Raw genomic sequence first — 25,942 nt, forward strand, 5'->3', positions numbered from 1 at the left:
CAAACGTGTCTGGCTATGGAAATCTGGTTTTCTTTAGCTTTGTTTACGTAATAGTCTCTTTTTAAAAAAATTAATTAGTAGAAATTGTTCTTGTCCTTGTGCTGGCTTTTAGTTATGTTCTTGCTAGGTGCAAATGTGCACTGTAGAAGCGCCTATAACTTGGTATCTTTTGGCATGGGGTCCATTTCAGCCTATTCTATGTGCATGGGTGTTTGAAAGAACTGTCAGGAGGTGTCCTATATTTACATCTTTTCCCCTTTGATCCTGCAAATTAGTCTTCAAGGGGGCATGCTCGATTATCTTTTGAACAGTCCTATGAAATCCAATACCCACTTGGGCAGTGGATTCCAGATCTGAACCCTGTGTTTGGGGAGAAAATTCACCATTTCTCCCTCTGTTTCTTCAACAGTTATTATAAATTTTTAAACTCTTATAACTGATGTACTTGGCAGATTAAATACTTTCTTGTTCTATCAAAATTGAGAATTTCATTTTTCGGCTCTGAAACATTTTAGCAGTTTCTTCAATCTCTTCGCATCATGTAGACCTTCAATTCAGGTCTACATCGTGGTAGTTGTATACCCTATTCTTTTGAGTCCAAGATATAAATAACTTTTTGTTTTCTGTGCATTCTCTGATGACTGAAATGAGATTTGCAACGGGTGTCCACAAAACCAGCAATTCACATTGGTACTTGGGGGGACCTTTGCAGCTGCACAACCCTGGTGTTCCTTTACAGATGTTAGATGTTGTGAATTTGGTAAATGCTTCTTTAAGCATGCTGAACTGGATATTTGTGTGTTTGCCCCCTTCGGGGCAGGTCAGCTGTAGTGTTTTCCGAGGAGAGATGGTCTGGGTGCAGAAGCTCTTGAAGTTTTTTTAAGGGTTTCCTTGTATTGTTTGTTAGCTGGGGCTCAGTTGGTGGTGCTGTTCCCTCTGCCAGAAGGTTGTAGGTGCAAGACCTACTCCAAAATCAAAGCTGACATTCGAGTGCAGTACTGAGGAAGACCTGCAGTTTTGGAGGTGCCTTCTGTCAGATGAAGTTAAGCAAAGGCTGTCTTCCTCTTAAGCTGGGTAGAATAAATCCAATGTCACATGCGGTTCATCATCCTAGTAACCTCGCCTATACTCCCTGCAAGGCCTTAATATCTTCCGAGTGCGAAGGTTAGAATTGCACAAAATAGGCCCAACTTCCTATACAAAATTCTCTGGATTTCTCTTTCTAAACCACTCTGACTCTCTTCCTACTTTTGGAATGTATCTGAAGGGAAACTGATTGAGAGCATCAAGCTACTGAATAAGTAGATTGAACAGAAGCTTTGAGGCTGGCTAGTAACCATTACAATTTTTGGAGTAGTATTTACTTGTTTCTTGGTGTTTTGATACTGTGTTTTTACTCCACAGATAGCAATTCTGATGAGCTGAGTTCTGGCAATCAGAGGCTTGGGTGAGTTTCTGTGTGGGCCATTTTGTGCTCGATTAAACAAAAATATTTTTGTTTATGTCAAACATGGCCTATGGCCTAACAAATATCCTGCTGTAACCTGAGGGCACGGGTGGTCCCAAGCATACAGCTCCACAGGGCAAGGCGTACCAAAGGTGTTAGAGCCTGGCCTGAAGGCTGTGCCTTCTTTTAGGGCCGTAGTGCTGCTTGTGGGCCCTGGTGTTGTGCAAACATTTCACTATCCCTGAACTTTATGCCCCCCCCTCCCCCCGCCCGAACTGCTGGTCACGAACAGGTCTTTGCAGATATTGGTGAACTGCTTCCACGTGCAGTGGAACCTTTCCTCCAACCCACAATGGCAATTTTCTTTTTTTTTTTCTCGAGCGTCCAGAATTTTGCTAGGTCGGACGGCCAGTCTTCAGCCTTAGGTGGCACTGCTGACCTCCATCTGAGCAAGAGTCTCCATGGGCAATCAGGGAGGCAAAGGCCAGATCACCGGCTCCACCCCTCATTTCTGGCTGTTCAACACCCCGAAGACCGCCACTAAAGGTTATGGCTCTACCCTCATCCCCACGACTTTGGACATGGCCTCAAAAAAAGGATGAAACTGAGGGATCTCTGGTGCCTGTAATGTGCTTGCTGAGTCGACGCAGGAAAGGTGGCTGTCCTCCGGAAGTTTGAATTTGGCATGTTTTAAGCTCAAAAATAGACCACTAAGTTTGCGAACATTGCCCCTATCTTCCTTCCAAGACCACCACAGCTACTGAAAATTGGCCGCAAATAATTCTAGGGTCCAAGATGGCAGGATCAGTAAGGGCCTGGAAAGGAAGGATGGGCCAACGATGAGCTTGCAGAGTGGGATGAAGCTGGATGTACCCAAACAGGCAGAGTAGCCGAGGCACATGACAGACTACCCCCTGATTAAGCGAGTGGATGGCACTCTTAAAGCGCACACCATCAAATTAGAGATGATTGCAGTGGTGAAGGTGGCGGTCGAGGATGCCCAAGGTGGCACTGGAAAAGACCGAGCAGTGACCGGAGGCAACCATAGGGAGCTGGAGAAGACTACAGCAACTGACCAGAGTGACCGGGTCACCTCATTGGAGACTGAGGTGGCAATATTGGTGGCGACCCAGGGGACGTTGAAAGGGAAAGTAGAGGAGACTGGTTGCAATGTCTAATCTCTGCATTGTGGGCATAAGAGGACAGGAGCCCCATTAAGTATGCCACCCAGATGCTGGGGAAGCTGGTCAGGGGAACGAATTTCCCCAAACCCCCCAGAAGTAGACAGAGCCCACAGGTCTCTCCTATTGGTAAAGATGGCACTATTGAACAGAAAGGTCCGATTCCCGAGTCCCTCTGGTCCATCGTCACGAAGGTGGGTTTCACTGGCAGCTCCTTTCATCCTTCCTTCTGGATGGTCAAGGTCACCATTGTGTGTCTTCGCTGCTGGGGTGCCTTGGGCGTCTATTTTTATCCCTTCCTCCCTTCGCGTAATCAGACATTCTGCCAATAAGGCCTCAGGAGGGGGTCCCAACACACAACTATCCAGCTGATGGCCATTTGACAGGACACCTGAGCCAGGTGTCCATCTCCAGTGGTGTGGTCTGCACATACCTCGTTCCACATAAGGTGGGACCTCTGGGCGCCTGAGTCTGGCTCGATTGGGGTACTGACAATAGACCAGTGCATATCAACAGGGTGCGACATGCTCTTAATTAAGTGATTGTTCTGGCAGTTGGTCTGGGTCATGTATTGTCTTTGGTCAAGTCTGAATTCCTATCAGTTTGCTTGAGGTTAGTTTAATTTAAAGTATTCAATTCTTTAATTTAAGATATCCAATTTAATCGGATTCCAAACTAGACCCCGTCAGGTTAGCACAGCAGGAAGGGCAGCACGGTGGCGCAGTGGGTTAGCACTGCGGCCTCACGGCGCTGAGGTCCCAGGTTCGATCCCGACTCTGGGTCACTGTCCGTGTGGAGTTTGCATATTCTCCCAGTGTTTCCGTGGGTTTCGCCCCCACAACCCAAAAATGTGCAAGCTAGGTGGATTGGCCATGCTAAATTGCCCCTTAATTGGAAAAAATGAATTGGGTACTCTAAATTTAAAAAAAATAAAACAAAAACAAAAAAAAGGTTAGCAGGCAGCCACGACGGAAATGGCCCAGGTAAAAGACCGGAGCGGCAAGCTAGTTGCAGCACCAGAACTGATCAATGGAGCCGTTGCAACCTTTTGCCGGGAGCTGTATACCTCCAAACCCCAGAGGGGGACTCTTGAGAAGAAGCAGTTCCTTGACAGACTGGACATGCCAGTCTTGGGGAAAGATGGGGGACAGGGCCTGGAAGCACCATTAGAGCTAAGGAAAGTCATAAAGAGCATTGACTCCATGCAGGTGGGGAAGGGGTTGGATGGATTCCCGGTGGACTTCTATGAAAATAAATTCATGCCAGCACTGGCCCCGCACCTGCAGATTCACAAGCAAGGGGTACCCGAATGCCAACGTTGGCTCTGTACTCTATCGCTCATTCCCAAAAAAAGGCAGACCTGACAGAATGTGAGTTCTACAGATCCATCTCACTCCTTAACACGAATGCCAAGATCCTGAAGAAAGCACTGGCAAAGCGAACATCGGGCATCTGCTGAATGTAACCATGACTCCATCTAGGGAGAGAACACCAGAAATGATCATCTCCCTGCACCCAGAAAAGACCTTTGACAGTGTCGAATAGGAGTACCTCTGAAGTGGTTTGGGTTCCTGTGCTGGGATATCCCTCCGAGTGCTAGCCACAACTGCACCCCACACTCAGCCAGATACTCCAGTCCAGTGGTAGTAGCCACGTTCTGAATGTGGAATCAAATGGGGAAGCACTTCGGACTGACCCAAATGCCCACCGTGGCCCCCAACTCAAATAAGCACCGGTTCACCCCCGTAACAAGGGACGCTGCCTTCAAAAGGTGGAGAACGGATATGGGGACATGACTGTTAGGAACATGCGCATGGATAGTAGTGGTGACCCTGGCGGAACTCGTGGAGAAGCTTCAGCTCCCGAGAGGGAACAACCCGAGGTACATACAGGTCAAAAATCTCCCTTCGCAAGGAAACAACGTACCCTCCGATACCTGGAGATTGATTATTAGACTGCTGAATGTGTGCGACCCAGGTGAGGGGAGCTGTACGGACATGTTAGATCAGGTACATTCATCCCTGGATGAGACAAAGAAATAATGGGAGGAAGAACTAGGCAGGGTGCTGGGGGGAGGACTCTGGATTGAAGTACTGCACAAGGCAAACTTTACCTCCACATGTGCAGGGCTGAGCCTAACGCAACTGAAGGTGGTGCACGCGTAACAAGAACACGAATGAGTAGGTTCTTTCCGGACGGAGGTCCGATTAACCACACCCACATGATCTGGGCATGCCCTCGAGTTGTTGGGTACTGGGTGTCCTTCTTGAGGCCATGCCCAGAGTTGGGAGTGATGGAGCTGTGCACACTAGTGGCGGTCTTCAGGGTATCCGAGCAACCAGAGGGAGGCTGATACCCTAGCCTTTGCTTGGTGGCGGGGGGGGGGACGGCACTCTCCTCAGTTGGCTGACTATGTAGAGGTCCCTTACTGTCAGCACCCCATCTCCAGGTTTTATAAGTGTAGTCTACTTTTGGTGGAATTAACCTATCATTTCTGCAGATTGGGGCCGCAGCAGACATGTCGGAGTTTGAAGTGGTGACTGAGCTAGTTCCAAGTTCTTGGTATGGCTCCCACTACCAGGCTGGGGGCAATGGGAATGGTGTGGTGGCCTGTGCCTGCAGGGATATGCCAATACAGGAGGTCTCTTTCATCCGTACGCAGTCTGCCTCCAGCTCAACCCCCAACCCCGCACCCTTTCCACAGTTTCTGACCAGTGGTTGAATAGGAGGTTCGGTAATTCCATGCTGCCCTCTGTAGGAACGTTTTGCAGATCATTGGGTTCTTTCCAGCCCCCACACAAACTGTAATTAGCTTGTCTACCTTGGCGAAGAAAGGGTTTGGGGATGAAGATCTGGAACGATCGGATGTGCCAGCACGTTCATTTTTATCGTCTGCACTCTACCCACCATGGATAATGGGAGGGAGTTCCACCTCTTGTCAGTCCCTCTTCACTTCATCCACCAGGTTGAACAGGTTCCACTTATGGAGTCCGTCCAGTTGAGAGCTATCTGGATCCCCAGTTATCTGAACTTGATTTGGGCCAGTTTGAAGGCAGGGTTTCCAGCTCTGCTTCTCACCCCTGGGGTTCACCTAGAAGATTTTGCTCTTGCTCCAGTTTAGTTTGTATCCCAAGAAGGCTCCGAACTCCCTCGAGTTCCATAATCTTACCCATGCTGGCTAGGGGATTTGAGACAGAGGAACTAGTCATCAGCATAGAGTGAAACTCTGTGATCCCTGTCTCCACTCTGCCCCTACACTGATCTTAGAGCGATGGCCAGGGGCTCAATTACCAGAGTGAGCAGCAGCGGGCATCCCTGCCTCGTGCCTCTGTGCAGTTGGAAATAGTTACAGCTGGTGGTGTTCATCCACATTCTCTCTCCATGGGGAGTGCTGTACAGCCCATGAGGTGAACACTGGCCCAAACCATTCCAGTACCTCCCATGAGGCACTCGACCGAATGCGTTCTCTGCATCCAAGGAGGTGAGCACTTTTGGTGTCTTCGACCCAGGTGAGGTCATAACCATGTTTGGCAGGTGTTTGATGTTCGCCAACCGCTGCCCTTGACAAACCCAGTCTGATCATCTGCGATTACTTCTGGCAAGTGACTCGCCAGTCGTCTCGCCAGAGCTTTTACCAGGACTTTGGCATCCGTGTTCAGCAGTAGGATGGGTCCGTATGACCCACACTCCGTCGGGTCTTTGTCTATCTTTGGGATCAGTGAAATCAAATCTGTGCGAGTGTGGGCAGTAGGGCCCTCCTCGGCAATGAGTCAATGAACAGCTACCGCAGACATTTTGTAAGTCTACTGGGAACCTGTCTGGTCCAGGAGCCCTCCCTGACTGCATGGAATTGATAAATTCCATGACCTCCAGACCTAGCGGTGCTTCCAGTCCCTGACTCTTCCTCCCCCACAGCCAGGAAGTTGTCTATCCAAGAACTACTTCATCCTTGAGCTCGGAGATATACAGAAAGATATATAGGAGTAGAATCAGGCCATTTGGCCCATCGAGACTACTGCGCCATTCGATTGAGGCTGATCTCAACCTGGCCGTTCTCCATAACTCTTCAAACCCCCCCCCCCCCCCCCCACCCCCAGTCTATTTTGTATGAGTCTATATTTTTGAGTCTTTCTGCATTATTTCCTCCCGAGTCCGTTCTTCTGCCCGAACCCGTTCTCCGGAGTAATAAAGTAGTGTTCCCTGTCATTGTGCGTGACCCATAGTCTTGCAGGGTATAGCCTACCAAATCGCAAATTGTTTTTAAGAGTGCAACTTTGTTCTTCTTTTGTTTGCTAAGAGTGCTAAATTCCACCCAATGCTTGGCCAGGCCGGCACCATAATGTGAGTGGTGTGTCCTTCCCACTTACAGGACCGTGTTCTTTGCCCACCCCAGGACCTGTTCTTTATCTTTGTATGTGTGGAACTTCCCTGCCTTTGGTTTTTGGCAGAGTGACCTGTGGACCATGTCTATTTCTGGGGGTCAGTGGCTGCTTTCTCCCAGGTCTCAAACTGTCACTTCTTGGCCCTCCAGTCTCCACTCCCCTTTGTCCATTGCTCCCTTTATGGGAGCCAGCATGGCCTCTATTGCTGACTTCCATTACCGCCATGAGGTCCTCTTTTGCTGCCCCTCTGCGCCTTTGGAGCTCTGTGGAGATAAACTTCCATCAGTTTCTCCGTCAATGACTGGGTTGGTGTTGGTGACTGCTGGGTCTGTATCCAGGTCTGCGATGCCACGGGAGTTGCCCTGTTCTGGGGTTGGGGTCTTTCTCTTTGTTTCTATCAGCCTTGCAGTCTGGCTGCTGGTTCGCCAGCATCTCAATCAGGTCGATTATAGCTGGGGGTTTGGTTGGTTCACTTATGTGTTTTTGGTGCCTGTTCAACGGGTTACAAAGGTGCAACGAAAAATTTCCAGGAGAGCTCCACCTTTCGTGTGACCACTCCGTTCATGGAAGAGTGGAGATAATCCCCAAAGCATTAGCCATAGCATTTTAAAAACTTTTAAGTGATCTTGAGTGTATACTCTACTTTCTATTTGTGCATGAGCACGTGCAACCTTGGTGCTGAATATCCTTGAGCAAAAGGGAGTTCAAGTTCTGGAATGAAATAAAATGACAGTATGGGATTGCATTGGATCAGATCATGCTATTTTGGTCATCTAGTTTGGAACATAATTGGCATTATTGTTTGCTCTTAGATGTGAAGATAGTTGCAAGCGAAGATTGGAAGATGTGCTTAATCACTCTGGGGTACTGATATGTGATGATTCTCCACCAAAAAAGAAGACCCCTTCACCACTGTGTCCTGCTAGCAAGGTAAGTCTTGCAAGCAAAACTTTCCATAATATTTGCATTACCTCATTTTATTTACTTTTTAAAAATAAATTTAGAATACCCAATTCTTTTTTTTTTCCAATCAAGGGGCAATTTAGCGTTGCCAATTCACCTACCCTGCACATCTTTGGGTTGTGGTGGTGAGACCCAAGCAGACATGGGAGAATGTGCAAACTCCACACGGACATGATTTTTGTTAGTACTGTCCACGGCCATGGTATCTAATTCTCCCTCCCATTCCAGTACCATAAGTTTGAGGCACATGACTAAGTACTCCATTTAGTAGCATCTTATTTAATTGGCCTTTTTCTTTATTTTTTTTTAAACTGACACTATAAAATCCCTCGCCGCTTTCTTAGTTTTTGAATGTGGTCCTTTCCTAATTTTTTTTCTCTTGCCTTCAATATGTGTCTATTACTAATACCAATGAGTCACATTTTGTAAGATTTGAGGAACACCATTCAAAATATCAATATTATTGGTTCATAAGGTCTGGCACCGTGTAGTGTTTTTCACTCTTTACACATCTGATTCATATTGAGTACATATTTCAACTTGGTTTGTTCTTTGTAGGAACGTTTAACTGAAAGCTACAAGGCTTACTATTTGTATTCAAAGAAATGATATTTCTGGTTCTATTTATCTCGGTGCAGAAGTAAAATTGCAATCCTTGTGTATCAAAATTATTTCACCATCTATTTTGTTTCTCCAACTTTAAGTTGCTTTTTAAAAGTGTGATTGCAAATGCTTCTGCTCCCACTCCCTCAATCCCAGCATACACTTGAGATCAGCGAGTTCAATTTTTGCTTTTTTTAGGTAGTTCGCCCGAAACACGCAAGTTTCCTACACACAATTCAGAAGAACCAATTGCTGATGAGTCCTATTTCTGTTGGCCGCTCAATGGTGAAGTCCTTCATTAAACGTAACACGCCTCTGAAAATTGATCCCAAGGTATCTATGCCTGCCTTCTCGTGTTGTTCATATATCTTTGTGGACATGGAGACCATTTTAAGAATTTGCCCTCTGTTAGATGCCTTTACCCAGTTGGAAAAATTGCTTTTATTTTAGCCTTGCATGTAATAATTGTGTAGCATTTTAATTTCCTCCGTTTGATAGTTTGGATTTCGAGGTTTGGCATGCATAGTTTTGGAACATCCTGGAAATTACCCTTACCATAATCTTTTGGTATTCTCTTTTTTTAAAATTTAGAGTACCCAATTATTTTTTTCCAATTAAAGGGCAATTTAGCGTGGCCAATCCACCTACCCAGCACATCTTTGGGTTGTGGACATGGGGAGAATGTGCAAACTCCGCACTGACAGGGGGCCGGAATTGAACCTGGGTCCTCGATGCCGTAGGCAGCAGTGCTAACCACTGTGCAATCTTGCCTCCTTTCTTTTGGTATTCTCATTGGAATTTTATTTTACTTTCCTGGTCTTGGAGGCTGACAACTAAAAGTGTCTTGTCCTGTGGATTTGTGGTTATTCAAATAGCTTAGGAGAGGGAGAATAACGGAAGTGGATTGTAAGGATATTTGATTTTAAATGTAAATCTGAGGATAATGGACATCTGTTACAAACCTGACTACCATGGTTTGTTTCTTTTTTTTGTTGATGGGTAATTTTATCACTAGAGTAAAACACCTGTTGTCTGAGTAGCTGCCTTGTATATTTTAGGAAAAGGAGAAAATACGCCTGGAAAATCTAAAGAAGAAGCAAGAACAGGAGGAAGAAAGGATACGGAGAGTGGAGGAAGAAAAGAAACACAAATTGAAAGAGCTTAAAAAGTAAGAAAATGTGCTGTCTAAATGCAGTATTCCAGACTGAGGCTAGCTGAGGAGTAGAAGAAGCTGATAAAATATTGAGCACAATTATTTGTGAAAACGCTTACTTTTTCCACGGGATTGCTGTTATTTGCCTTTAAATATCTGATTCTTACCCTACTGGTTCCAGATATGGCCACATCGTTCATTCTTCAAAAATTAGATTTAAAATCTTCAGATCCCATTGCAGTTTGAAGAGAAGAATTTTCAATCCTGGCCAACATTTTTTTCTTCAACCAATACCACCCAGCAAGAGCTTCTCATTCATTACTGGGGCCATTTCAAACTAATTAACTGTAAATGAAGGACGTTGGAAGTGTGATAAACTGCTATACCAACAAGTTCTTCAACAAATAGTGGTTGCAAACCAGAAACAAAGGTCCTTGTTCCGGAAAACTCAAATAACCCCACTATTAGTCATTTTAGTGCCTGTAAAACCTATATTGCTTTTTCATCAGTTTGGCAGTTTGCTAAAAATAGCATTCTAACTTGATTACTATAATCATCCAGTTGGAAATGCCCAGACTTTTGGTTGTGGATTTATTTGTCCTTTTGTCACATTTTCAAATGCTGCTCCCTGCTTGGCCTAACTCTTATGCTGGTAGATGGTTCTGTGGGAATTGGTAGCTTTTCAATATTTTGTCCTAGTGAACTTGTGAACCCCCTTGATGGTAAGTGTTATCAGACTGTTGGAGCATGGATGGGGTTGTCTATATTTCAAGCCTTGAATAGAGTATGCATGTGACATGTCCAACCCCTTTTATTCCTTCTCGCAATGTTTCGCCTTTTGTGTCAACTGTCAAAATGTAGTTGCAGATTCTAACCATTAGATTATTCTGTAGAGTTACTGAGATTTCTGCTTTATCTATTGCCATCTTCTATATAATACATCTTGTTTCATTTACTGACTCTGATCCACATTACAGGAATTCATGGTTATGTAGAGTGTCTCAGTGCATCATTTTGAGTTAGTCAGTACACAAAACTAGCAAAAAGTGCTAGGAAGGAGAGATGCTGGATTTTAAGTGTAGCTGAAGCAAAGTATAGAAAATGAGTTAAAACAAGGTCTGTTCCCCATTGTGTATATTTCTAAGTACTAATCTGAGAACAAAAGTTAATTTTAAAGCTTAAAGCATTATACTTGAATGGTGTTTGCTGCATAAACACATTGCTGGTTCCTAGATTAGTTCTGTGAATCAGTAAAGGGTGGAAGTAATTTCAGGGGTAAGGCAGTGGCTTGGACAAGCTGAAGATATTCCAAAAAGTGAAAATGTCAAAGGAAAATAAAATAAAGAAGCCGGTTAACTGAAGAAACATGGTAATGGAGATGGGACAGTGTTTGAAAAGAGGAAAGTAAGCTGCATGGGGTTGTGTTAATGTGGGGAAAGGCATGAAGTAGCAGGCTTAGCAGAAAAAGCTGAGGAAAAGAGATGTGCCACAGTAAAATGCCCATTTTGTACTGGCCTCAGTTGAGATAGCATTAAGGAATGGAAATGGAGCTGGAATGGGGCTATTAATGTCCCGAGCAAAGGCAGCTAGGAGGCATAAAGATGACACCCTAGAACAAGGAAAAAAGTTGTAAAATAAAAGTAAAGTTTCTCCTCTGCAGATGGCAAAATGGGTAGAGAGTTTAGATTCCACTGTAGATGAATTTCCGATGGTTGAATGTCGTTGATTCAAATTGAATGATGAGTGTTTATACGACCAAAACTGAAAAACATGCTTATCGAAAGACCGTGTGGGCTCTATGCAAGATGGGTGTTATCGTTCTTTTCCAAACATGCTTCTTGTTCTTTTCCAAACATGATTTTTGAATACAATTGTTTTTTCTTGCACAGAAAGCGGGAAATGCGGCTGAAACGTGTTTTGGAAACTCGTTCCAAAGTTGAACAGCAGGAGGAGGAAAAGAGAAAAAGAAAAATTAATCAAAAAAATTCACAGATTGATGAGAAGAATGAAAAGGTATAATTCTGAACTCCATCTGGCTCGACTAGTCGACCAAGTGAAGGATGATTTCCGAAGGTGGGAGGGTCCAGACGGTGACGATGACGGTCCTTCCGAGATTCCTGTTTGTGTTCCAGTGTCTCCCCATCTTTATTCCGCGGTCCTTTTTTTAAATGGGTTAACAAAGTTATCACTGACTTTGTATGGGCGGGCAAGACCCCGCGAGTATAAAAGGGGATGCTTGAGCGAAGCCGTGGAGAGGGCGGGCGCACTGCCAAACTTCAGTAACTACTATTGGGCGGTGAATATAGCCATGATTAGGAAGTGGGTGGTGGTGGGAGGGTCGGCATTGAAGCATATGGAGGCGGCCTCATGTAAGGGCACTAGCTTGGGGGCGTTGATAACGGCACCTCTGTGGTTCCTGCCGGCACGGTACTCCACCATGGTGGTGGCAGCCCTAAGAGTCTGGGAGTAATGGAGGAAGCATGTGGGAGTGGAGGGAGCATCGGTCTGGTCTCCAAGTTGTAATAATCACCGGTTTGCCATGGGAAGGATGGCCGGGGGGTTTCGGAGATGGCAGAGGGCAGGAATTGAGAGGATGGGGGATGTGCTGGGGAGCTTTCCTAGCTTGAGGGAGCTGGAGAAGAAATTTGGTTTGGCGAGGGGAAACTAATTCAGGTCCCTGCAGGTGCAGGACTTCCTACGTAGGCAGGTCTCAACCTTCCCGCTCCTACCACCAAGGGGGATACAGGATAGGGTAGTTTCCAGAGTGTTGGTGGGAGAAGGGAAGGTCTCTGACATCTATAAGGAACTCATGGGGTCAGAGGACACGCAAACTGAGGAGCTGAAGCGCAAGTGGAAGAGGAGTTAAGAGGAGAGATAGAGAGGATGGTCTCTGGGCGGATGCGTTGAGTAGTGTCAACACGTCCACAACATGCGCCTGGCTCAGCCTAATACAGTTTAAGGTCATTCGCTGGGCTCACATGACAGTGGCCCAGATGAGCAGGTTCTTTGGGGTAGAAGATAGGTGTGGGGGGGGGGGGGGGGCAGCGAACCATGTCCACATGTTTTGGACATGCCCAAAGCTCAGGGGATTCTGGCAAGGGTTTGCAGATGTCATGTCCACCGTGTTAAAAACAAGGGTGGCACCGAGTCCGGAGGTGGCGATTTTTGGAGTGTCGGAAGATCTGGGAATCCAGGAGGTGAAAGAGGCAAACGTTCTGGCCTTTGCTTCCCTGGTAGCCTGGAGACGGATATTATTAGCTTAGAGAGCCTCAAAGCCCCTGAAGTCAGAGACCTGGCTATCTGACATGGCTAGCTTTCTCTGTTTGGAGAAAATCAAGTTCGCCTTGAGAGGGTCACTGTTGGGGTTCGCCCGGAGGTGGCAATCGTTCGTCGACTTCTTTGCGGAAAATTAATCGTCAGTAGACCGGGGGGGGGGTTAGTTTAGCTGAGAGTAGGGGGGTAATAAAAGTGGGACCTGTAAGGGAGGAAGCAGGCTTTTTGCACTCTGTTTATAGACTCATGTACATTGTTTATTTTGTTGTTGTTGTAAAACCAAAAATACCCCAATAAAATGTTTATTTTAAAAAAAAAAAGGTATAATTCTGATATTTAAGTATAACTTATTGCAGGTAACCCAGGTGTCAAACAAGTTGGGGAACAGACATTCTTTCTCCCCACCCCCCCTTTTAAAAAAATATATTATGCAGCCTCACTTGGAGAGATCAATGTAGCATTCTACATCCCTTTACAGATGCGTGAGGAGCGGATTGCTGAAGATAAAGCTAAAAAGAAAGTGGCTGCTAAAAGGACGGAAGAGGCAGAAGCTCGAAGATTGCAAGAAGAGGATGCTCGAAAACAGAAATTGCAACAGCTGGTATGTCTGCTGTAGTATTGCAATACTACCTCTGTTCCCCCTGTGTAATAGGGTGGCATGGTAGCACAGTGGCTAGCACTGTTGCTTCACAGCGCCAGGGACCCGGGTTTGATTCTTAGCTTGGGTCACTGTCTGTGCAGAGTCTGTGTGTTCTCCCCATGTTTGTGTGGGTTTGCTCCCACAAGTCCCGAAAGACATGCTTGTTGGGTGAATTGGACATTCTGAATTCTCCTTCAGCATACCTGAACAGGTGGTGGAGTGTCGTGACTAGGGATTTTCACAGTAACTTAATTGTAGAGTTAATGTATGCCTACTTGTGACACTAATAAAGATTGTTATTATTATGTGTATCGGGGGCCGGTTTCATGATGCAGACCGTGACCAGCAGCACTTTCATTTCCTGTACTGGCTGCGGTTATTCATGAAGGCCCTGCCTTCTCAGCCTTTCCCCTCGCCTGAGGTGTGGTGATCCTCGGGTTAAACCACCACCAGTCAGCGCTCTCCATCAAAGGGGAAAGCAGCCTATGGTCATTTGGGACAATGGCAACTTAATACTTGTGTACTATGTCCTTAAATATTGAACCAAGGAAAAGTGTGTCAGCAGGCTATTTGACATGAGAGGATCACAGCTGAGCTTGATTCCATTTCCTTGTGAATTTGGTACGGTGACCAACTCCTGCTTTTACTCCAGGCCACCAAGTGAACTATTGGCGCATTTGTTTCTTACTTCTCTGAACTTTGATACATTATTTGAATTAACTTGCCTGAAATTCTTTGGCAATGTTTACCAGGTGTATGACAACAGCCTAAGACAGTCACCAAATGGAATCTAAAGCATCCACGTGGTGCATCTGTATGCATTGAGCTAAGATTCCTGTTAAGGAGATGCATCCGGCTCGGGACTATGCTTTATTCATACAACTGCAACAAATACTTTAGCATACATTTGTTGTGTTTAAATGGATCACAATGAGCTGAGGAAGTTTTGGTATCACAAGATGTGCTATTAATTATATGAAGTAAATTGTCACGCATATTTAAAACTTCCAAAAATTGACATTTTTCTTTTGGGAGGGATAAGAGACTTTTGTATTGGACCAAAATGTTTATGAAATCTTTCACTTTATCTGTTGGGGCGGCAGGGGTGTAAATTTTCAGCTGTTCTTGCCAGCAGGATCTTCAGGTCTCACCGCTGGCGAACTCCCGCCGTTGGATTTGAGAAATCGCTTTGATGCCACAGAGAAACACGGCGTGGAGGTGCAGAATAATCCCCTGCCCCTGTGTCTCATGTTGTGCTCTTGCTGTTTCACTCTTGCTCTCCCTCCCAATGCAAGAGATTGTATTGTGCGAAGATGCAATTTAATGGAAGCAGTGAGTCTCCTTTCATCATGCCCAAGTATCTGTTTTCTTTGAACATTGATCATAGTAGGATATCAGTTGAATATAACTTATCCTAGGTCTGTCTTAGCTGCTTCTGTCAAGCGATGCTAGTGATTTAAAAAAACAAAAACATTGGCCACCAAACCGCACACTCCTGGGGACGCCAAGTCAATTTATTTTCAAGATGAGGCGCTTACAACCTCTACGGCAAGTGATTATATCAAGGTACTGAATGTATAATGTCAGAAAATGGGTTTCTACTTTTCTTCACATCCTTCCTTGGATAAATTTTCGCCAGCATGCCGTGGTTTGCCAGTGCATAATATTTCCTTTTTATTTGTGTAGCACAGATAAGCTAACATTGTGGATTATTTTCTACCTCCCGAAAATGTTGTTTGCCAAGACTTTGGTTGTTTTAATAGCTCTTTAAATACTTGTACAACAAATGGCCCATTTTGACTATTCAGTCCTATTAAGCAAAAAAGTCAATTTGTGATCTTCAAATGTTAACTGCTTCCTTCAAATTCTGACCAGCTGAGAACAATTGATTAGTGTTTATTCCTGCAGGAAGATGAACGCCTAGAGTTACATCAGCGCAAGAAGGAGGAAGAGCTAGAGCGGCAACGTAAAATGGCAGAAGCCAGAAAGCTTCAAGAGCAACGGCAAGCTGAGCTAGAGAGAGAACGACTACGTGAGCGGCAACTGGCAGCAGATAGGGAGCGGGAAAGAAAGCTGGAGCAAGAGAGCATCCAAGCAGAGAAGTATGGAGCAATAAAATGTTGCAGCTGTCATCTATGTATTGTAGAGAAAATTAATCTCTGACCTAAATGCTCGGCCAAATGTGTGGCCATCTTTTGTAGTACTGATTCATTCACTCAAATTGAAATTTTTTCGTACCCCAATACCAGTAGTTCTGGATAGTACACTTTTTTTTTTTTATGGCGGTAATTCATATTTGGATTGTTTGGAAGGATCCTTGCCAACCACTATCCTATACCATGGAGAGCTGTAGCCTCCTGCCTAAATATTATACAGCTCGAGATACACTAGATTGAGCTCTTAGAAAGAGAATCCTTAGATAACCCAAGGTTATGTTGAAGAGATGATCATCTAAGTGTTCGAGACTTGTAACTTGAACTCCTTGAAACTAAATGGGCAGAATTTATGCTGTCGTTGTTTACGCCTGTCCGATCCAGTTTTAGGGGTTGATGGTTGGTGAAACTGAAGTTGCAATGACGACGGTTGCTTTAAATGGGGTGCAATAATTGGACAGTACAGATTGCTGTGGAATTTAAACTATCTTGCCAGTAGGTGAACTGGAATAGATAGTGTAGCGTGTCTACTCCAATTAGTGATCAGCACAGGGAGTTGGAGCATTGCCGAAGTGAAATACTGCCATTCAGAGTTATCTTTATAATGAAGACAATGAAAGGTTTCTGAAACCTATAATCTTTGTTCTGTAGGGACTAATAGCTTAAGTTTAAATGGTCTACATAAGTTGACCGTGATCTCGTGTTGATTTTGAGAATATTGGGACTTAATTGGTCTCTACTGAATACCCATGAAGAAATTGTTTTCCACATTAAATGGTAATATCTCCATGAGGGTTTAACATGTTTTCATTGGTTAGTCTAAAACTTGCATGGACTGTTTTATTTTCTCTCTTTAGCATGTTGTTCAGTGTCTCAGGACCCTCTTGTTTAAATCACTCCCTCCTTGCCTGATCTGCCAGGGAAGGGAGTTGATTTCATTGAGATGCAATTTGTACTATGTAGATAGTCAGAACGGCACAGAAGGAGGCCATTTGGCCCACCAAGTCCATGCTGGCTCTTTGCAACTGTCCATGCTGGCTCTTTGCAGCTGTCCTGTAGCCATTCTATGCTTCTATCCCTTGACCATGCAAGTTTACTTCCCTCAGTACCTTTCCCGTTTCCTTTCCAATTTTATTGACCATCTCTGCTTCTAATATCGCAATGCCGTCAAGCAGAGAGTTTCCTATTGTTACCATTGGTGGGCAGTGTTTATCAAAAAGAATTATTCCTCCCAGCCACCTTGTATTTCTTACCCACAATCTTTAAATCTGTGTAACCTAGTCCTTGTATCATCAGCTAGTGGGAGCAGCTTTTCTTTTTTTTACCTTGCCTAAATCTCTGCACTTCGATCATATAGCTCTGCAACCTCTTTTGCTTCAAGGAGCGCAACCTCTGCTTCTCCAACCTAATTTTGTTGCTACAATTCTTCTTCCTGGAATCATTCTCCTAAATCTCCTCTTCATCCTCTAAGGACCCTTGCATCCTTCCCATGTAGTGGCCAAAATGAGATTTAATAACCTAGTTGTGGCCTGACCAGATACTATAAAATTTTTATGATCTTTATTGTCACAAGTAGACTTACATTAACACTGCAATGAAGTTACTGTGTTCGCCACATTCCGACGCCTGTTCGGGTATACGGAGGGAGAATTCAGAATGTCCAAATTACCTAACAGCACTTCTTTCGGGACTTGTGGGAGGAAACCGGAGCACCTGGAGGAAACCTACACAGACATGGGGAAAACGTGCAGACTCCGCACAGACAGTGACCCAAGCCGGTAATCAAACCTGGGACCCTGGAGCTGTAAGCAATTGTGCTAGCCACTGTGCTACCATGTTCAACATAAGAGAGCACAAAAACAGTGAAGTTGTGGAGCTCAACATCCCAAATGATGTGCAGGTTAGATGGATTGGCCATGCTAAATTGCCCTTGGGTTAGGTGGGGTTACTGGCTTACGGGGATAGGGTGGAGGTGTGAGCTTAAGTTGGGTGCTCTTTCCAAGAGCCGGTGCAGACCCGATGGCCGTGATGCGTTATTGCTGAAGTTCAAGATCTGTAGACTCATATTAAATGCATTGTTTCAAAAATAGAATTTTGTGACAACTAGATTGAGTAACAAATTCCACTTTTAACAGAGAATGTGAACGTTTGGAGCAAGAAAAAGCCCTTCAGTTACAACGAGAGCTGGAGCGAACAGCAAGGGAGGATGCTGCACAGCAAGCTCAACGAGGAAAGGAAAAGTTTCATGAAGCACAAGGGAAAGAAAAAAAGCAGGTAAGGAGCCTCGTCCTGGGATTTGAGAGATACCCCTCCCTTGGAGTATTCCAGTTTGTACTCCCACTTAGAAATCTCAACTCATGTTCATGTCGTGGGCAAATGTATGTGAAGCTACAATTTTATTACTGTCAGTTCTGTCCTGTGGCACAACATTTTATGGCAACCCTGGGAGCTGACTCCGTTACAGAACATTTCTGTCGTGTTTTTCATCCTCATTACATACAGATGTATTAAATTGTACAAATTGAAGGTTTTTTTTCAGCAGAAGTACTAAAGAACAGAAGAATTTGGGTGGCAAAATTGTCTAGTTACTGAAATTTGTACAGCATGTTTCAGTAATTTGAAAGTAAATATCAATTTCAAAATAAGATTTCTAGTGGTAAACTAGTGCACTACTTAGATGACGCAAAGTAGATGCCTAATTTTGGTCTCTACTTTCAGAAAGTTGCTTCTATTTTGGAAAGTTGTATTTCGTGCTTCCCTCTAAGTTAGTGAAGTTGAGTAGCTGAGTTATGCAGTCCAAGAAGGTCCCCGTTTCATTACACTGAGTTAATTGATCTCGGGAGAGGGACCGAGATGAGAAACATACAACTTTAATTTATATGGTGTCTTTAACAGAGTAAAACATTCCAAGGAGTTTCAGAGTAACATTGTCAGAGGTTTGACATGGAGCCACAGGCAATTGACCAAAAGCTCAGTCAAAAGCTTTAAGAAGCAAATATTTAGAAGGAGGAAAGAGGAGCATGTGGCACAATCAATTACTCACGAGACGAGAAGTGACAAAGTCAATCGAAGACTTTATTAAGCAAGACTTGTTCCCCAGCAGCTCAGTTAGAGAATGCGGCTGCTGGGAGAACCTGGGTTCTTATACTCCGCCTTACTGGGTGGAGCCAGCAGGCGGCAGATCCAATCAGGACCCAGTGTCTGTCTACCAATAGCCTCTCGATATCACAGGTACCGTACTACTCCTAATACATACCACCACATTCACCCATTGTTAAAAAAGAACCCGGCGGGGTGGTGGGTCGCATGGTGGTTTGGGTTTACAAAGCTGGTCCTGGAATTATCTTCATACAGTGGCTATGCCTCGATCTCAACGGTTAACTATTTACACTGCCGTTTTTACTGGGCTATTGAATTATTTACAGATTTTTGCTTTGTCACGCGGATTCCACGAGTCGAATGGGTGCCCTGGTCGTCCTTGTCGATCGTCTCAGCCCCGGTGGTGGTGCAGGTGCTGGCTCTGGCACTGTCGACTCTGGGAGCGTCGTGCTGTTCCAGTTTCACTGCTCCTGGGCGGGCACGGGAGGAGGACCGATCCACCCGGGAAAGGAGCGTCCGTGTGGTGCGCCGGCGGGATGGAGGGGGTGATTGGTGTTGTGGGGGGGGGGTGCACCAGGTCCCGCAGGGAGACAGTGTCCTGTCTGGGTACGCCACGTAGGCGTATTGGGGGTTTGCATGGAGAAGATGAACCCTCTCGACCAACGGGTCCGATTTGTGTGCCCGCACATGCTATCGGAGCAAGATGGGTCCTGGGGCTGCCAGCCAGGTCAGAAGTGACGTTCCGGAGGAGGACTTCCTAGAGAAGACAAGGAGGCGCTTGTGAGGCGTTTGATTAGTTGTGGTACACAGCAGCGACCGGATGGAGTGGAGGGCATCCAGGAGGACTTCCTGCCAACGGGAAACTGGGAGACTTCTGGACCGTAGGGCCAGTAGGACTGTCTTCCAGACAGTACCGTTCTCCCTCTCTACCTGACCGTTCCCCCGGGGGTTGTAACTGGTCGTCCTGCTCGAGGCAATGCCTTTGCTGAGCAGGAATTGACGCAGTTCGACGCCCATGAAGGAGGACCCTCTGTCGCTATGGATGTATGCGGGGAAACCGAACAGTGTAAAGTTGGTGCAGAGGGCTTTAATGACCATGGCCGCGGTCATGTCGGGGCAGGGGATGGCGAAGGGGAAACGGGAGTATTCTTCCACCACGTTTAGGAAGTACGTGTTGCGGTCGGTGGAGGGGAGGGGGCCTTTGAAATCCAGACTGAGGCGCTCAAAGGGACGGGAAGCCTTTATCAGGTGCGCTCTGTCTGGCCTGAAAGTGCGGCTTGCACTCTGCGCAGATTTGGCAGTTCCTGGTGGCTGTTCGGACCTCCTCAACAGAGTAGTGGTGGTTGCGGGTCTTCACAAAATGGTAGAATCGAGTGACCCCCGGGTGGCAGAGGTCCTCAAACGGCGCCAATCAGACGGGCATCGTGCCGCCCCAAAGGTGCGGAATGCTCCGCATCTTTGGGGGCCGAGCCCCAACATTGAGGGGCTAGGCCGACGCCGGAGGAATTTCCGCCCCGCCAGCTGCCGGAAACGGCCTTTGGTGCCCCGCCAGCTGGCGCGGAAATGACATGCCGGGGCGGCGCATGTGCGGGAGCGCCAGCGGCCGCTGACAGTTTCCCGCGCATGCGCAGTGGAGGGAGTCTCTTCCGCCTCCGCCATGGTGGAGACCGTGGCGGAGGTGGAAGGGAAAGAGTGCCCCCACGGCACAGGCCCGCCCGCGGATCGGTGGGCCCCGATCGCGGGCCAGGCCACCGTGGGGGCACCCCCCCCGGGGCCAGATCGCCCCGCGCCCCCCCAAGGACCCCGGAGCCCGCCCACGCTGCCTTGTCCCGCCGTTCAAAAGGTGGTTTTATCCACGTAGGCGGGACAGGCAATTTATCGGCGGGACTTTGGCCCATCCGGGCCGGAGAATCGAGCGGGGGGGCCCGCCAACCGGCGCGGTCCGATTCCTGCCCCCGCCGAATATCCGGTACCGGAGACTTCGTCAACCGGCGGGGGTGGGATTCACGGCAGCCCCCGGCGATTCTCCAACCCGGGGGGGGGGGGGGGGGGGGCAGGTAATGCCTCCAATGTTGCACAGCTTCCACTATGGCTTGGGCTTCCTTTTCCACTGAGGAGTGGCGGATTTCTGAGGCGTGGAGGGTCCGGGAGAAAAAGGCCACAGGTCTGCCCGCTTGGTTGAGAGTGGCCGCCAGAGCTACGTCGGATGCGTCGCTCTCTACTTGGAAGGGGAGGGACTCGTCGATTGCGTGCATCGTGGCCTTTGCGATATCTGCTTTGATGCGGCTGAAGGCCTGGCAGGCCTCTGTCGACAGGGGGAAGGTAGTGGACTGAATTAACGGGCAGGCCTTGTCCGCGTAGTGGGGACCCCACTGGGCGTAATACGAGAAGAAGCCCAGGCAGCGTTTCAGGGCTTTGGAGCAGTGGGGGAGGGGGAATTCCCTAAGGGGGCGCATGCGTTCAGGGTCGGGGCCTCCATTACGCACTACGTAGCCAAGGATGGCTAGACGGTTGGTGCTAAACACGCATTTTTCCTTGTTATAGGTGAGGTTCAGGGCGTTAGCGGTCTGGAGAAATTTGCGGAGGTTGGCGTCGTGGTCCTGCTGGTCATGGCCGCAGATAGTTACATTGTCGAGGTATTGGAACGTGGCCCGCAAACCATGCTGGTCAACCATTCGGTCCATCTCCCGTTGGAAGACCGAGACTCTGTTAGTGACGCCAAATGGGACCCTTAAAAAGTGGTAGAGCCGCCCGTCTGCCTCGAAGGCCGTGTACTTGCGGTCGCTCTGGCGGATGGGAAGCTGGTGGTATGCGGACTTCAGGTCCACGGTGGAAAAGACCTTGTAATGTGCAATCCGATTGACCATGTCGGATATGCGGGGGAGAGGGTACACATCTAGCTGCGTGTACCTATTTATGGTTTGACTATAGTCTACGACCATCCTCTTTTCTCCCCGGTCTTTACAACTACCACCTGGGCTCTCCAGGGACTATTGCTGGCCTGAATTATGCCTTCCTTCAGCAGCTGCTGGACTTCAGACCGGATAAACGTTCGGTCCTGGGCACTGTACCATTTGCAATCTGGGGTGAGGTTCGCAAACAAGGAAGGCGATTCAACCTTGAGGGTCGCGAGGCTGCAGATAGTGAGTGGGGGGTGCCGGGGAGTCGGTCGCATCGGTGTTCCACGGAGCCCAAGGGGCTGCCGCGCCGTCGAGGCCGTAGGCGCGGGCATTTTGTGAGGCCACGTCGAGGGAGGCCGCAAGGGCCCGTGCCTCTGAGCCCTAGTGAGTCTCTCTCTCTAGCAGTCGCTAGCGAATTTGGGATGAGGTCATACCTGCCACAAAAGCATCCCTGATTAGGAGCTCCGTATGTTCGTTTGTGCTCACCGATGGGCAGTTGCATTTCCTTACCAATATTAGCAGCGTGTTGTAGAACGTGTCCTGCGATTCTCCGGGGATTTGCCGTCTCATCGCGAGTTGGTGGCGTGCGTAGACCCCTTTCAGCATGGTGAGCACCGTCGGGAAATCCTCCGCGTCTTCGATGAGCGTGTATATCTGCGGGCTCACCCTGGAATGCAGGACCTGCATTTTCTGGTCTTCTGTGGTCCGGCCGGGGGCCGTTCGGAGGTATCCTTCGAAGCACGCTAGCCAGTGTTTAAATACGTTCGCTGAGTTTGCTGCATGGGGGCTGATTCGCAGACACTCCGGGGCGATCCGGAGCTCCATAGTCTTTTAAGTTTGCTTAATAAATTGTGGCACAATCAATTACTCACGAGACAAGAAGTGACAAAGTCAATCAAAGGCTTTATTAAGCAAGACTTGTTCCCCAGCAGCTCAGTTACAGAATGCGGCTGCTGGGAAAACCCGGGTTCTTGTACTCCGCTTTACTGGGTGGAGCCAGCAGGCGGCAGAGCCAATCAGGACCCAGTGTCTGTCTACCAATAGCCTCTCGGCATCACAGGTACCGCACTACCCCTAATACATACCACCACAGAGCACAAAGATAGAGGGGGATTCCAGAGCCAGTGCAACTGAAGGCATAACCACTGATAGTGGAAAGATTAAAACTGGGGACGCACGCACAAGAGGCTGGAATTAGTCATGTGCAGGAGAATTTTAGATACCAGGAAAGATCAGATAGGCTGGTTTTCTTTTTGAACAGAGGCGTGTCAGGTAGATTTAATATGTAAAATTGAGAAGCCCAGACAGTGACTTGGAAGGATGTATTTTCTCTAGAGATGTCAATAACCAGGAGGGATGGGTTTTAAATAATTGGTAGAAGATGATAAGGAAATTTAGAAATTCTTTCACCCAGAGAATGGTGGAGGTTTGGAACTTGTTGCCTGAAAGGGTGGTAGAGGTTGAAACCTACATCGTATTAAGGTTATGGACCAATAACTTGGAAAGTGGAATTAAATTGGACATCTCATAGTGGCCAGAACAAATGGATTGGGCTGAATGGCAGCCTCCTTTGCCAGACTTTTTAGAAATATTTTTATTCAAGGCAGAATCAGAAGAACAACAAACAACTCCATAAACAACCAACGCCTACTCCCCGATGCCAACCCATCCTCCCATCCCGCCTTCCCCATTTTAACCCCACATGCTGACCTCTCAAACCACATTAAAGAAATCAATCAACCTCCAGGTGTACCCATCTGCCGACCCCCCTCAAGACTAACCTTACCAGTCCAAAGATGTGCAGGTTGGGTGGATTGGATATGCTAAATTGTCCTGAGGTGGGGTTTCAAGGATCGAGTGCGGGATTGGGCCTAGGTTAGGGTGTTCTTTCGGAGGGCGAGTGCAGACTCGATGGGCTAAATGGCCTCCTTCTGCATTGTAGGGATTCTAAGTTTCTTCAGCCTCAAGAATTCCGCCAGGTCACTCGCCCACGTCCCTGCTTTTGGCAGCTCCGAGTCCTGCTACCCGAGCAAAATTAGCCTCTGGGCTCTTGGGGAGCCAAAGGCCAAAACATCAGCTTCTTGCATCCCCTGGACTCCCGAGTCTTCCAACACCCCAAATATCGCCACCTGTGGATTCGGGACCACCTCCACACCCAGCACCTCCGACTTCACGTCCGAGAACCCCCTCGATCTTGGACGTGCCCAGAACATGTGGACGTAATTCGAGGCACCCCTTCCCCCACCAACCTCGTGCACCGACCACACCTATCCTCTACTCCCTCAAAGAACCTACTCATCCTCACCACTGTCATGAGCTCTATGTACCACTGAACTGGATGAGGCTTAGCCTCGTACATGAGGAGGACGTGTTCACTCTCCGCAAAGCCTCTGCCCCAACCTCTCCTTTCAGCTCCTCCTCCCCTTGTGCTTAATATCCCCCAACAGGGCTCCCTCCCACTCCATAAACCTACAGACAGCTGACACCTTCCCCTCCCTATTTCGTCTTTCGACAGCAACTTGCCCTGCAACCCCAGTGGTGGCAGCCCAGGAGAGGATGGCACCTCTCTCTCCTTAAAAGTCCCGAACCTGCAGGTACCTAAAGCTATTCCCCCTGGGCAACTCCTACTCTTCCTCCAGGTCCTCCAACTTTGCAAATTTGCCTCCTATAAACAGATCGCCCAAGTGCTCAATCTCTGCCTGCAGCCACACCCGAGACCTCCCTTCCAGCCCCGCCAACCTATGGTTATTACAAATCTGAGGCACCCTCCAGCCTCAGTTGCTGCTGCCACACCCTTGGGGCTGACACCACCAGTGGGCTCAGAGTACCTGACCGCTAAAAACGGTGGTGGCACCAACCACAAAGCCTTTAAACATGCATCTCTACATGATGACTCCTCCATCTGTCTCCACATTGACTCCTCCCCCACGACCCATTTCCTAACTGTAGCAATATTCGCCACCCAGTAGTGATTCTTTATATTTGGCAGCGCCAGGCACCCGCTCCAAGAAAGCCCTCCTAACCTGCGGTGTCTTTCCCTACCCAAACCTGTGCACAGATCAGTGTGTTGACCTTCTTTATAAAAAATTTTAAAAATGACTTGGGAACAAACTCTGGGAGGTTCTGAAACAGAAAGAGAAATCTTGGCAATATCGCCATTTTTACTGTTTGCCCCCGCCCTGCCAGCGCTGGTCAGAGACACAGCCTGAGTGAGTGAGACACAGACAGAGTGAGAATTTGAAACTTGGTAATTTGGTGCAGTGAGGTAACCAGGAAAGGTAAGTGGTTAATCTAATTGTGCTGTTTTTCAGTTAAAAGTGCAGTGTAGATTAGCGTCTGATTGGCTGAAGCTGCCCCCACCCTAATTGCTGAGAGGCAGTTATCTGGCAGTCACCGGAGGCCTGTTTAGGGGCACAAAGGTACACATTGTATTCTTCTCTTTGAAGTTTTAGTGTGAGTCATCCTGAAGTCTGTATAAAAGACAGCCAGAAAGCGCACTCTAAGCGTTGCGCTGGTCAAAGAGACACAGCCTGAGTGAGTGAGACACAGACCGAGTGAGAATCTGAAACTTGGTAATTTGGTGCAGTGAGGTAACCTGGTGCAGAGTGGGAGAAGGTGCTTTTTCCCTACTGTTTTGTTCTCTCTCTTTCTTCGGGCCTAATTTCGGGAGCCGTTCGGAGGGGGAGGAGCAGTCTCTGTGAGTATAAAAACCTAACGGTAACTTCCTGTTTTCCAGGTTTTTTTTCCAAAAGTGACGTCAGAGGGAAGCTGTGATCTGATTGGTTGATAGCGCATCTGCCCCAAATTTAAAAAAAAACACAGCTAAACTCGTAAGCTTAAATTAAACTAATTAATTAATTAGAGATGGTTGGTCAGGTGATGTGCTTGAGCTGCTTGATGTGGGAGCTGGCAGATCCCATTGCGAGCTGCAGCGACCACATCTGCAGTAAGTGTTGGCTGCTCGAAGAGCTCCGGCTCAGAGTTGATGAGCTGGGGTCTGAGCTTCAAGCACTGAGGCACATCCGGGAGGGGGAGACTTACCTGGACACTGTTTCAGGAGGCAGTCACACCTGTCAGAGTAAGTAGTTTAAATCCTGCCAGTGGCCAGGGACAGCAGGGTGTGACTGCAAGTCAGGCAGGTAAAGGGA

The 25,942-nt window shown here is 47.4% G+C and overlaps 1 protein-coding gene across 7 annotated transcripts in view; it reads left to right on the forward strand.

The window, feature by feature from the left end:
• LOC140384389 (inner centromere protein A-like) overlaps positions 1–25,942 on the forward strand; it is a 111,056-nt gene that overhangs the window by 67,368 nt on the left and 17,746 nt on the right. For all 7 annotated transcript variants that reach the window (XM_072466046.1, XM_072466045.1, XM_072466048.1 and 4 more), the window contains 8 exons: positions 1,405–1,447; positions 7,823–7,940; positions 8,775–8,909; positions 9,635–9,744; positions 11,619–11,742; positions 13,481–13,603; positions 15,551–15,744; positions 17,931–18,069. In XM_072466046.1, the coding sequence (XP_072322147.1) occupies positions 1,405–1,447; positions 7,823–7,940; positions 8,775–8,909; positions 9,635–9,744; positions 11,619–11,742; positions 13,481–13,603; positions 15,551–15,744; positions 17,931–18,069 (986 nt within the window). The remainder of the gene's footprint in view (positions 1–1,404; positions 1,448–7,822; positions 7,941–8,774; positions 8,910–9,634; positions 9,745–11,618; positions 11,743–13,480; positions 13,604–15,550; positions 15,745–17,930; positions 18,070–25,942) is intronic.

Source organism: Scyliorhinus torazame, chromosome 10, assembly GCF_047496885.1.
Source record: "Scyliorhinus torazame isolate Kashiwa2021f chromosome 10, sScyTor2.1, whole genome shotgun sequence".
Classification (NCBI taxonomy): Eukaryota; Metazoa; Chordata; class Chondrichthyes; order Carcharhiniformes; family Scyliorhinidae; genus Scyliorhinus; species Scyliorhinus torazame.